The 12,847-nt window shown below is 41.0% G+C and overlaps 1 protein-coding gene across 3 annotated transcripts in view; it reads right to left on the reverse strand.

Annotated features, from left to right (window-relative positions):
* The window catches only part of mtmr14 (myotubularin related protein 14), a 70,783-nt gene that overhangs the window by 34,949 nt on the left and 22,987 nt on the right, over nucleotides 1-12,847 (reverse strand). For all 3 annotated transcript variants that reach the window (XM_041191188.1, XM_041191189.1, XM_041191187.1), the window contains exons 7-9: nucleotides 11,218-11,291; nucleotides 10,053-10,123; nucleotides 5,774-5,848 (exon numbers count right to left, since the gene is read on the reverse strand). In XM_041191188.1, coding sequence (XP_041047122.1) covers nucleotides 5,774-5,848; nucleotides 10,053-10,123; nucleotides 11,218-11,291 — 220 coding nt within the window. The remainder of the gene's footprint in view (nucleotides 1-5,773; nucleotides 5,849-10,052; nucleotides 10,124-11,217; nucleotides 11,292-12,847) is intronic.

Raw genomic sequence — 12,847 nt, forward strand, 5'->3', positions numbered from 1 at the left:
AAGAGCAGAAATCTGGAAAACACAAATATTTTTTGCACCCCCCCCCCCCCACCCCCCCCCGCCAAACCCCATCCCCCTCAGAAGTAACAAAAACACTGCAGTGCCTGTTTGCTGCCACTAGAGGAAGCTTCAACCCAGCAGATGCCCTCTAGTGATAAGAATCTAGTATTACAACATTAACACATTTTTAAAAGTTATATGTTTGAAATAGCAAAACACTCGAGAATTTATTTTTATGCACCCACACATCCAATTTTCCTGGTACACTGATGATCAGGGTTTAAAATTCAGGATTGTCTCAACACTTGATGTGTGAATGGCTATGGTCTTTACTCCTTTACACCTAAACAGTTTCATATCGCAATGGATGTGTGTAAACCTCTGGCACTTACTGACAAATAAATCTAAATTATCTAGTAACTATTAATTGTCCATTTGGTCTCCATTAAAAGTGACCTTTGAATAAATTGGGTCCACATTCTCTGAAGTTTAGAAGAATGAGAAGTCATCCCATCGAAACATACAAGATTCTGAAGAGGCTCGACTGGGTAGACACAGAAGTTGTTTCTCTGGCTGGGGAATCTGGAACATGGGGTCACAGTCCCAGGATAAGGGGCCGTTCATTTAGGACTGAGATGAGGGCGAATTACTTCACTCAAAGGGCAGTGAATTTTTGGAATTCTCTATCCCAGAGGCTTGTGGATGCTCCATCGTTGGATATATTTAAGGCCGAGACTGAAAAGTTTTTGGTCTCAAGGAATATGGGGAGCGGGTGGGAAAGTGGAGTTGAAACTGAAAATCTACCATGATCGCATTGAATGGCAGAGCACACTCAACTGGCTGTCAAGTCTACTTTTGCTATGTGCTTGTGTGTGTGCAATCTTAGCAAGTTAGCCAGATTCAGAAAAGTAAATTCATGGAACCAGGCCGCTTGTTTCCATAGAACAACTGGGTCTCTGCTTAGCACAGCAGAACCCAGTATAACTGGCACTATACTTAAAATCTTTAAGGGCAGGTGATGCATCGAGGTCATTTTACCATGACAGAAAAGAATTAACTGGTATTATCCCTTTTTTAGCTTCACTGTCAGGTTCCCATCTCTGCACTCTCACTGGGTTTAAAGCTGATGTATGCAGACTAGATTGCTATAGACAATGTAAATACACCAGACTGGTTACCTGAATCAAGTTTACTGGAACAAGATGCTTTAATCTGATAAGAGATTTGTAACCGCATTTTTTTATTGCCTGTTTAAACTTAGAAGTTCAGCAAACAACAACAGAATTGTACTTCTGAAGTTGAGGACAGTATTTTAATCTAAAACCACTCTAAACCTCTAACTTAAATGGACGGCTCTAGAGTGGTATGGAAATGTAACAAGTTATCTTGCAGTTGGAGGACTGTGTACAGTCTGGACATTCCATTATAAGAAGGAATTGAAAGCAATGGAATATGTAGGTTCACTAGGATATTACCAGGGATGAATGGTTGCAATTATGAAGAGACTTCAGGAGTTACAAACATATGAAATTGGAGCAGAAGTCGACTAGTCGGCCCCTCGAGCCTGCTCTGCTGTTTGATAAAATCATGGCTTATCTGTATTGTTTCGAATTCCACATTCCCATCTACCACCAATAACCTTTGATTTTCTTGCCTAACAAGTGTCTATCTACCTCTGTCTTAAAAATATTCCATGGCCCGCCTGTAATAACTTGATGGAGCAGGAGGATTGGTGAAGAAAAGGCTAAAGTCTATTTAGGAGACATGTAGAGGTGCTTGCACACTAGGCATGATCTCCTCATCGGAAGCCCTGCCCACGGGATTAACCATGCAATAAGCTTATTGGTCAAAGCTCCAGTAATCACATCGCATGAGGGAGGAACAATACATCTAGTTACTACACTTTCTCCCCCTTAAATTTCTTACATTTACAATAAAAAGTGTCAGGAAAAGCATCAAACATTTGTACAGTCTCAGGTGATTATAAATCAAGCCTCTGAGGAGCTGAAACAGGTAGCTTCTGGTGCTGTTGGCAAAGGGAAGTGTTTAACCATGCTCTCAATGTCACTGTCTATTCCTGGCCACCAGACATAGCTACGCGCCAGCATCTTCATCTTTGATTTGCCTGGGTATGCACTGTGGAGCTCTGCCAAGAGTGACTCTCTACCCCCTGTGATGGGACTGCAACTCTTGAATCCCACAGCAAAATTCTGTCTTGACAACTCAATTCAGTGTTTCTGGAATAAAATGGTCGTAAGACATCAGGCACAAGTGCTCTTTTCCATCCTTGTAAAACAAAGTCTTTGACAGTACTGGGTCTCTGTTCGTCCAATTCTTGATCTGTTTGGTACACCCAAGTGATGAATCCAAGAAATTTAACAACACAAAATATTGTGGAATGGGTGTATTGACAAGACTACCCAGTAATGGACGATGACTAAGTGCACCTGCATTGGCTCTATGTGAGCCAAGGCAGTACATGAATGTGTACTCAAAATCTGATAGCGTCAAAGCCCAACGTTGGATTCTCGCCAACGCTATAGGCGGAATAGTTTTCTCTTCACTGAACAAATCTATCAGTGGCTTATGGTCAGACACAATTACAAAATGTCGCCTGTGTAGGTATTGGCGGAGCTTCTTGACACCAAATACAACTGATAATCCTTCTTTTTCCAACTGAGAGTAGCCCTTTTCAGCTTGGGAAAATGTTCTTGAAATGTATCCAATGGGTCTTTCTGATCCGTTCTTCATTTGATGTGATAGAACGGCTCCTGCACCATAAGGAGAAGCATCACACATCAAAACCAGTTCTTTAGATGGGTCATAATGTACCAACAAGCATGATGGATGAAGCAGCTTCTTCGCTGTTACAAAGGGTTCTTCTTGCTGTAAACCTGAGGTTCTTCCTCAGCAACATATATAGTGGTGCCAGTACAGTGGATAATTTAGGTAAAAAACGGCTATAGTAATTAATCATACCTCGGAAAGATCTAAACTCTGTCACATTACAGGGTAATGGTGCATCTTTAATTGCTTGGACCTTGTCTTCAATAGGATGTAACCCCATAGCATTCACTCTGTGACCTAGGTAGGTGACCTCCGATGCTTGAAATGTGCATTTTTCTTGCTTCAAACGCACACCTGCTTCCATAAGTCTTCTCAACACTTTCTCAAGGTTAACTAAAAGTTCCGTTTCAGTCAGTCCAGTGATGAGAACGTCATCTAATTACACAATCACAAGTGGAAGTCGCTGCAAAGGACTCTCCATGGTTCGGTGAAAAGTAGCACATGCTGATGAAACTCCAAAAAGGTAATCGGGTGTACTGGTAGAAGTCTTTATGGTCTTAATTGTCACGTATTCTCTTGACATGCTATCCAATTCCAATTGTTGATAGGCATGACTCATGTCTAGTTTTGTATATGACTTGCCTCCTGCTAACTTGGTGTACAAGTCATTGATTCTAGAAACGGGGTGTTTGTCTAACTTTGCTGCTTTGTTGACTGTCAGTCTGTAGTCATTACATATACGTATAGTCTGGTCTGGCTTGACAACTGGGACTATAGGTACGGCCCACTCAGAAACTGGGACAGGCAGGTTTATTCCCAGGTTTTCCAACCTGCACAATTCTGCTTCCACTTTCTTTTGGTAAGGCACCAGTCTGGCATTAAACAAACGTGGTGTTGCCTGGGGATTGACGTGCATTTTAGCTTGCAGGCCCTACAGTTTTCCCAATGCGTCCTGAAAGGCAGTGTCATATTTCTTCAAGAGCTCTGGAATTCCATCAGACTGTAAATGCGATATATCTGACCAGTCAAGTTTTATTTTCTGCAGCCAATCTCCACCCAAAAGACTGGGCCCCTCTCCCCTTTACGATTATCACAGGCAGTTGCGCTGTCTGTTGTTTGTAGCAGACTGGGGCAGCAGCAATGCCTTGGGCCTGAATGGATTCTCCACTGTAAGCTCTCAGCTTGGCAGGCGTCCGCTCCAATGTCAATGGCTGACTCCCTTCACTGAGGTACTTGAACGTGTGCTCCCCAACAACAGTAGTTGAAGCACCAGTATCCAGCTCCATCTGCAATTGCTTGCCATTCACTTGCACTGTCACTATAATGGGCTCAGATTTAACAGCAGTCACATGATACAGAGAGTATACATTAGCTGTAGCAGCCTCAGCCTTTGATGTATCAGTCAGCTCAATTAGATTTGTTTGTTGCTTTGCTGTTTGCCCATCCTTTGCACTGCCGAACCAGGTGTCCTTTCCTGTGGCAATCATTGCATTCTGCCTCTTTGAATCTACAGACGCCTGCTCCAAGATTTCCTCCATACCTGCAGCAAACACGTATCTTCTTATCTGACCTGTTACCATTCGGCTTCCCAAATCTTCGTGCAGTGAGCATAGAATCGTGTTTAAAATCTGTTCTGTTTTTTGCACCATGCTCACGGCAGGTTTCTGCCCAACATGGAGTATGGCACAATTACCCACATGCTGCCAATCCTGAGAGTCTGTCACAGCGCTTTCCATAGTGAGAACAAGTTCCAGGCGGAATCGAAGTCGGATTCAGCTAGTAAGCTGCGCTGTATGGCATTGTTCTTGGCTCCACATACAAGTCTGTCCCGCAGCATATCATTCAAGGCATCCCCAAACTCTCAGTATCCGGGTAACTGTTTCAGATTCACCACAAAGGTAGTAATGGACCCTCTTGGGGCACAAACTTTCGAATTAGACTTGAAGTGCTGTATGATCACAGATGGTTTGGGCTGAGAGTGCTCCACTAACTCACTGTACAACTTAGAATTGAGTGCGTTCAGGGCAGTCAGGTTTCGAAACAGGTTTTTTGTTTTGCTTCCACATGCACTCAGCATGATAACTTTTCATTTTTCTTCAGCAGTAATCTCGCTCGCAATGAAATAGAACCCGAGTCGCTCAACATACTCCAATCTTCAATTTTAGCATCATATGAATCAATTTTTCCAAACAGCGGCATGACTGGCAAGTATTGTTCAACTTCATTTTACTCACATCAACCAGGGTAAAGTACACAGAAGTCAGTTTTATCCTCGTTGCCAAATGTAATAACTTGATGGAGCAGCAGGTTTGATGAAGAAAAGGCTAAACTTTATTTAGGAGACATGTAGAGATGCTTGCATGCTACACGCGATCTCTCCATCAGAAGCTCCACCTGCAGGATTACCTGCACTATAAGCTTATTAGTCAAAGCTCCTGTAATCGCAACACATGATGAACAATTGACAGGGAGAGACAATACATTCAGTTACTACACCGCCTCCACCATCTTCTGAGACAGGAGTTCCAAAGTCGCACAACCCTCAGATAAAAAGTTTCTTTTCATCTCTGTCCTAAAAGGATGACCCCTAATTTTAAAAGTGTCCCCTAGTTCTGGACTCACCCACAAGAGGAAACATCCTTTCCATGTCCATCTTGTCAAGACCATTCAGGGGCTTATATACTTCAATCAAGTCACCCCTCTCTTTTCCAAACTCCAGTGGTAATAAGCCCAGTCCAACCTTTCTTCATAAGACAACTCGCTCATTCCAGGTAGCTTGTTTAACTAGAGCTGAGTGGCTGTGTGTGTCAATGTGACCATAACTGGACCCCATACTCAAACATAGGTCTGTGCAGCACATAGGCATTCCTTTGACCCCGAATACCTAGCATTTTCTTGGATCTGTGCTATCAATGTCAACCAGTGAAAAGCTGGATATCAAAGTTTATTCTGAATATAGAATCCAGCATTGCTGGAGCACACTCACCTGATAATCCTTCCAGTCAATGTTCAGATTCTCAGTCAGAGAAGGGGGGATATTCAACGGCGCATCAACAAAATCCTACAAGTAGGTACACGGTCAGCAATCAAGTGTAAAAGTACTCATTTTATACAATGCTTGGACTACTACTGAAGCGCAGAATAGCAAAGGATAACTGCAGAAGTTGTTATGATGGTCAATGCCTTTACTAGGTGTAAGTAGACCCTGGTACTGAATTTTTTTCATGAACACTCTTTCATTCAATTCACAAGCTGCAGTCAATAACCATACATGATTCTGTCTTCTTGTACCCTCAGACCTGGGAGGATTACAATGTAGTCCAACATGCACTAAAAGAGACATTAAAAGAGGAGGTGAATGATGAAGTGGCTGAGTAAGATAATCCATATTGTAAGGAATAAAAGCAAAATTTTAGGTTAGTTAGGCTAAGGGAAGATAAAGTACCAGGGCTCAACAGGATACACCGTAGGAGGGAAATTGTAGGGCTCCTGGAAATTACATTTCAGGGCCCCAATGAGTGTGGAGGTCTGGAGAGTGCTAATGCAGTGCCCATTTTTAAAAATTGAGAGATAATTTGGGTAATTAAAGACCAGTTATCTTACCATCCGTGGTAGGGAAAAATTTATCCTTTAGTTAAGGGTGACGTTATTACGTGTCTAGTTTCAGAAAAAAATAGTCAGCATTAAGTTGAAAAGGGTCAACCACACCTGACAAACCTCAAAATTCTTTGAGGAGCTGAGGAACGTGGTAGATGGGGGGCGGGGTATGCAATAGATTCAGTGTACATGGGATTTGAGAAGATACAAGTTGAGCATCCTTTATCTATAAATCTGAAAACATCCAAAAGCTGCACTTCTTTTGAACTTCAAGAATCTTTAGCGCGTGAAGACTGTGACCCGAGCCAACGCAACCCACGCCAATACGGACCTCGACAGCCACACCAAACCTTTAGCGAGGGAAGTCTAGTCGTTTGCCTGCATTGTTTCCCTTGTGAACCCTCTTGTAAAAGCAGATTCGCAGATGGCACCACAGGTAGGAACTTATTGCAGGTACACTGTATTTGTTATTCAATAGTACATCTTCCGTTTCTAGCCATTTTATTTACTTTAGATTATAGTTAGCCTAGGTTTCAGCCATTGTAACGTAAGACCTACATGCAGCATCTGAAAACCGAAATGATATGACATCCGAAACACAATTGGCTCCAAGGACTTTGGTAAAGAATACTTGACCTGAACCACACATGGGTGATTACTAGAAAAAATCAAAAGGTATGGAATTAGGGAAAGGATAACAAGTTGGGTTAAAATTTGGTTAGAAGGGAAAAACAGAGTAGCAGTTGAATGCAGTTTTTCCAGAGCAGGTGGAAGTGGCCCACAGGTATCATTTCTCTTCACTTTTTATATCAGTGATTTGATTATAGACCTGGAGGAAATGGTGTCAACAGTTTCAGATGATACCAAATCAGGAAGTGTGGTTAATTTGTTATAATAAAAGAAGCTGCAAAGGGGAAGTGACAAGGTAGAGGATATAGCTAAAAAGTGACAACTGAAACTCAAAGTGTGAAATCATACACTTTGGTAAAAATTAATGAATGACTATATTCTAAACGGTAGGACGCCCAGTGCTGTGATAAGCAGATGGATCTGGGGGTACAGATTCACAGAACATATAAGGCCTCAATTTTATCCCCTTACACGTCAATGAATTTCGAGCTTGGCATGATACTGAGCTGTTCTTGTATTGCCTTCGTGCCTACTTCTTTAGGCAAAAGTCCTCCCTCAGCACAGCAGACTATCTCCTGTCTTCAGAATTCTCATTCCACCTAAACCTCTCCCTCTGGAATCAACATTCAGATCATAACCACAACCCCCATTTTTTTCAGACAAAAGCTATTGATAATGATTCTGCTGCTCCTCTAGACCCACCTTTTGTTTCCTTATTTATTTGCCTCACTAACATCCCCTTTGCCTTGTATCATTTTCCCTTCTAGCATTTAATGTATCATGCTTTCCACCCTATCACAGGCATTTCCTTTTGTTCTATTTCTCCTCCCCTGCTCTGTGTTTACTTAAAACCCGTTATACATCTCCAACTTCTTCCAGATCTGATGGAAGGTCAATGACCTGAAACGTTAATATTTTGTTTCTCACTCTACAGATGCAACCTGACCCATTGACTATTTCCAGCATTTTCTATTATTTCAGATTTCCAGCATTGCAATATTTTGGTTTTCTACTAAAGCTGGCATCCCAGGTTGCTAAAGTTGCTTAAAATAGCTAACGGAATTCTATGTGTTATCACAAAGATACACAGGACATGAAAGCCAAAATTTAATGAAGAACCTATATAAAATCTTAACACTGTGGGCAATATTAGACTCCAAACTATAGGAAGGATATTGAAATTTGAGAGAGGTGCAACACAGATTCACCAAGATGACAAAATACAAATATAAAGAACTGAAATATTAGAAAAGTCCAGATTATGGGGCAGCTTTTAAAATTATCGATGGATGGAACAAAGTAGATAAAAGCAGATTATTTCCAGAAGCTGGAGGATCTAAAATGAAAGGCCATCAATAAAATAATTAAATGCCAGATTAAGAACAGAGAACAATATAAACGTGTTCACAAACACAGTTCTCAGGCAGTTGAATTCACTCCCGAGGTTAGTGGTTGAAACTGTCAACAATTATCAGTTGGATGGGTGAAGGAAAGAAGAGGGGATGAAGGGATACAAGGACAGGATGGGTAAATATCATCTGGGCTATTCATTCACAAGGAAGCTAAATGCCAACACTAACTGATTAGGCCGAACAGCCTGTTTCCACAGTAACTTTTATGTACTTCTATGCATTACAGATATACCTAATGGGCTGAATTTTCCCAAACCAGTGGCTTGAAGATGGCGAAACTGGGCAAACGGGGCAGCCGTGCTGGAATGACTGATGCATTTCTGCCTACGGCAAAGTGTCACATGCGGGGAATAGACCTGGATTGGCTGCCTGCACCACCGAGGTGGGCAGCCATTTAACATAAGCATGGACCCAATTAGAGCCAACTTTGCAGGCATAAAGCATTTTGCCGCCAGTGGAACAGATCCCCCCTGTATGTGGAGGTTGCCAGCTCAATGACTGCGGCTTCCTTGCAGCAGGTCAGGAGTGTCACGGGAGCTGGAGGCTCCATACCCCAAAGAGGGGGCCGTCAGCAGGAAAAGCCACATCTATAGTGCGAACAATGTATCCAAAGGAGCCTAATGGCTTTTCCTTGAATAATTTTAACTTTTAACACATGCCTCCAAGAGCACCTCTATGTTGAGACACCCTCACAGTCCTCAGCCTGCCTCAGCGACACCCATCTCTCCTGGTGGGGCTGCTGAGACTAGAGTTGCCGGTCCTCTTTTTGGGCCTTTAGAATCAGGATCCCACCTGCTGTCCTCAATAGTACTGCAAGTGCAGAGGCAGCCAATTAGGAGGTTGCTCCTAGCAAGATTGCTCTTCAGATGTATTGCCGGTAAGTGCGGGCTCGCGATCTCCATTTGGTCCTGATGTTGGTGTCCTGAAGCCCACACAGCTCCAATATTTTTAATTTTATACATAATGTTTATTTTCACACAATGTCAAGTTTGAGAGTGAATTATAAATGGTTCCTACAAATGCATTTTCATGACTGGATTGAACACTTGCATTTGAGGAGTTTAAAGTACATTTTTACCTAATTATACCTCCTCAGCGCCTTGGAATTTTTGCTACTAAAGCTGATAAATAAATGTAAGTTGTCACTAAATTTATTTATCTATGTTATGGATGTTACAAACCATCTAGAATTCTCCTTTTAGCTGGTGGAACTATTAAAATGCATTTGTTCATGCTGAAGAAGTCTACACGCCCTTCCTCCTAACGTCAACCAGCAGGCAGCGATAAGACTCCAGTTTACTGTAGAAAAACTGCCTCAATCACAACTAATGCCTGTTCCTGAGTCTGGCTTCATATCACTGGTAGAACTCATAGCTAAGCACAGTTCACAGTTTTAACAATTGTACATACACAAGTTCCCATTACACAAAAATGAGAGGCCAAAAAAAATTCTATATCTACAATCTACCCGCCATGCAAAACTTCCTCTTTGATCAGGAACCTACATTCTAATTACATACTTGTTTTTCTCAATTGTGAAAAAGCTGTGAGAAAGAAAAACAACATGAACAGGTTGTGAGCAATGCCGATTTCTACTTGCTTGCCCCCCAACAGCAGTAAGCTCACCTGGTTCCAGTTGAATACCAGCCCCTCAGCTGTGTAATCACAATCCTTGTAGTCCTTAAAAAATTCGCAGCCTACAGACAAGATAGAAGAAAACTGTGACTGCTACGACAACAGTGCCTTTACTGTGCCCTGGACAATATTTATCCCTTAGCTAACAACAGTGAAACAGGTTCCAAAGAAGAGTCACATTGGAATTGAAACATTAATTCTGTTTCTCTCTCCACAAATGTTGCCAGGCTCGCTGAGTCTTTCCAGCACTTTCTGTTTTTACTTCAGATTTCCAGCATCCGCTGTATTTTTCTTTTATTTTAATGAAATAGATTATCTGGTCATCATCAATTTACTGAGTGTGGGACACTGCTGTATGCTAATTAACCATTGTGCTTTCTACATTACCACAGTGACTCCACTTGAAAAGTACTTCATTGAGCGTGAAGGGATTTGGGGCATCCTGACATTATGAAAAGCATTAAATTAAGATAAGTCTTGCTTCCTTTCTATCTACACCTCAGCATAAATGTGATAACAATTAAAAATTGATAAGTTGGAGAATTCATGGTGAACTCTCAATATTTTGTAAACTTAAAATGAAAATTTGAGGTTGATCCTACATCACTCAGCATAAACAGATTTTTTTTTTACATCACAATACTGAATGGTTACAGGCAATCATTTCTTAATCCAATGTTTACTACCCACCTAGGAACAATTCGCATACAGAATTTTCCACATTCTTGGTGATATCTTATATATTCAGACCAGTGATAAAAAATTAAAATTGTTTCTTCTTATCCAAATTTAATAAGAAAGATGTAACTATGTAGTCTCAGTAATCATTTCACTTTCAATTTGGTAATTCAAAATGAACATTGATTCTCCAGGGTTAAGCTAATACATCAACAGAACAGTGATGGGAGGAAGACAACTAGTTCAATAGACTAGTGACGAAATTAAACGTCAACATATGCTCATTGGGCTCCCACAAACAGGCAGCTGCTTGTGCCAGTTTTCCTGCTACATTGCTGTCTTTAGACAAGGTAAAGCAAGAACATTGTTGATTTTAATTAATTAGCAAGTCTATTATTTAAAAAAAAGACAAGGACCAAAGACTTTGACTGGCTATTATCTCTGCAAACATATTCAGCCCTTGCTGTGAAGTGGTTACCTGGGTAAGGTATAGATAACAAGGTAAAATCTGCATATCTCTGGGCTTTGTCCACCTTCTCGGATGAGGTCACACTGAACAAGGAAGAGACAGGAAAAAGATCATTATTACTTTGCCACCTTGTCACCCACCTGACAAATTTTGCACATTTGGTGCATTTATAAGCTAAGCACAACACATTCTATAAATGGAGAAAACATTACTCTTCCTTTGATGGTGTCAAGCATTTCCAGATAAAGGAAGCTGTGTGCAGAGTCCCATTGGGTGCTGGGAGGCTCATTGAAATCAGTCTGAAATGCAGCCTTCCACAAGAAGTGTAAAATGTCTGTTTTACATATTAGGTATCATTATGGCCACTAAACAATTATTTCTGATTTATACTTATTCTTGTGCTATAGGCTCATGACCTAAACTCAATTCACTTGAGAGTGTTAAAGGCAGCTGACAACAGTCCTGTTCTGTTGAAGGGTCATGAGGACTCGAAACGTCAACTCTTTTCTTCTCCACCGATGTTGCCAGACTTGCTGAGTTTTTCCAGGTAATTCTGTTCTTGTTTTGAATTTTCACCCCATCTGAGTTGGGTTCAAGCCCTGGCCGTAGAATGGACAATGCCCTAATCGAATTACGCCACATTAGTAGAGATCCATTTGCACTATTCATGAGTCTTTGCTGTCGCATAGTCTGAAAGGAATATCTTTTAGACATCCCACATGTCAGTGAGCACAAAGGCCAAGAGTAAAATTTTGAGTTGAAGGGGATAAAAATAGGGAGGAGAAAAGAATATGTTCTAAATGTTTGTTAGTGGAAGCCATTGTGAAGTGTGAGATACAGCCACATGTAAAAAAAAACTCAGAAGGAAACTGTGCACACTTTACATCAAAGTGCAATATTCATTACAAGTTACCAAAACATTCAATACATTATCACTCATCTTAAAATAATTCAGTTTTCTTTAAAAAACGGAAGTTAATTTCATTTCCCTTTTAAAGCCCCAACCACAGACGCTCCGAGCGTTACACACAAATAACACTGTACACATGGGCACAGAGCAACTTAAATGCATGACCAAAAGATTTTCTTTAAAAATAAATCTCAAAACTCAAAACTGTGCATAATTTTAAACCCTTCCAGCACGACTGATTTCCCCAAAAATATCCTGTAGCACTGAGTCAAAATGAAAGTGTTAAAACCAGAGATTAAAACAAGGGCTTGTTTCAGGAAACCAAAAATTGCACTAACTTAAGTGAATAAAAATGTTTCAAATTAATCAGTCTACCTAGTTAAACCGAAAACACTGGAAAAACTCAGTGGGTCTGGCGGCATCTGTGGAGTGAGAAACAGAGTTAACCTTTCGAGTCCATATGACTCTTCTTCAGAAGAAGCTTCCCATAAAAGCGAAAAAGTCACACATACACGAAACATTAACTCTGTTTCTCGCCACAGGTGCTGCCAGACAAGCTGTGTTTTTCCAGCATTTCCTATTTTTATTTCAGATTTCCAGCATCTGCAATATTTTGCTTTTACCCATTTAAACCAATTTGAACTACACTCTCCAGCATTGCCTGTGACTTGAAGGATCTAGAACTCCGTATACTAAAAAATGACCTCATTCTAGACAACAATGCTTTTA

The sequence above is a fragment of the Carcharodon carcharias genome, chromosome 7 (assembly GCF_017639515.1).
Source record: "Carcharodon carcharias isolate sCarCar2 chromosome 7, sCarCar2.pri, whole genome shotgun sequence".
NCBI classification, from domain to species: domain Eukaryota; kingdom Metazoa; phylum Chordata; class Chondrichthyes; order Lamniformes; family Lamnidae; genus Carcharodon; species Carcharodon carcharias.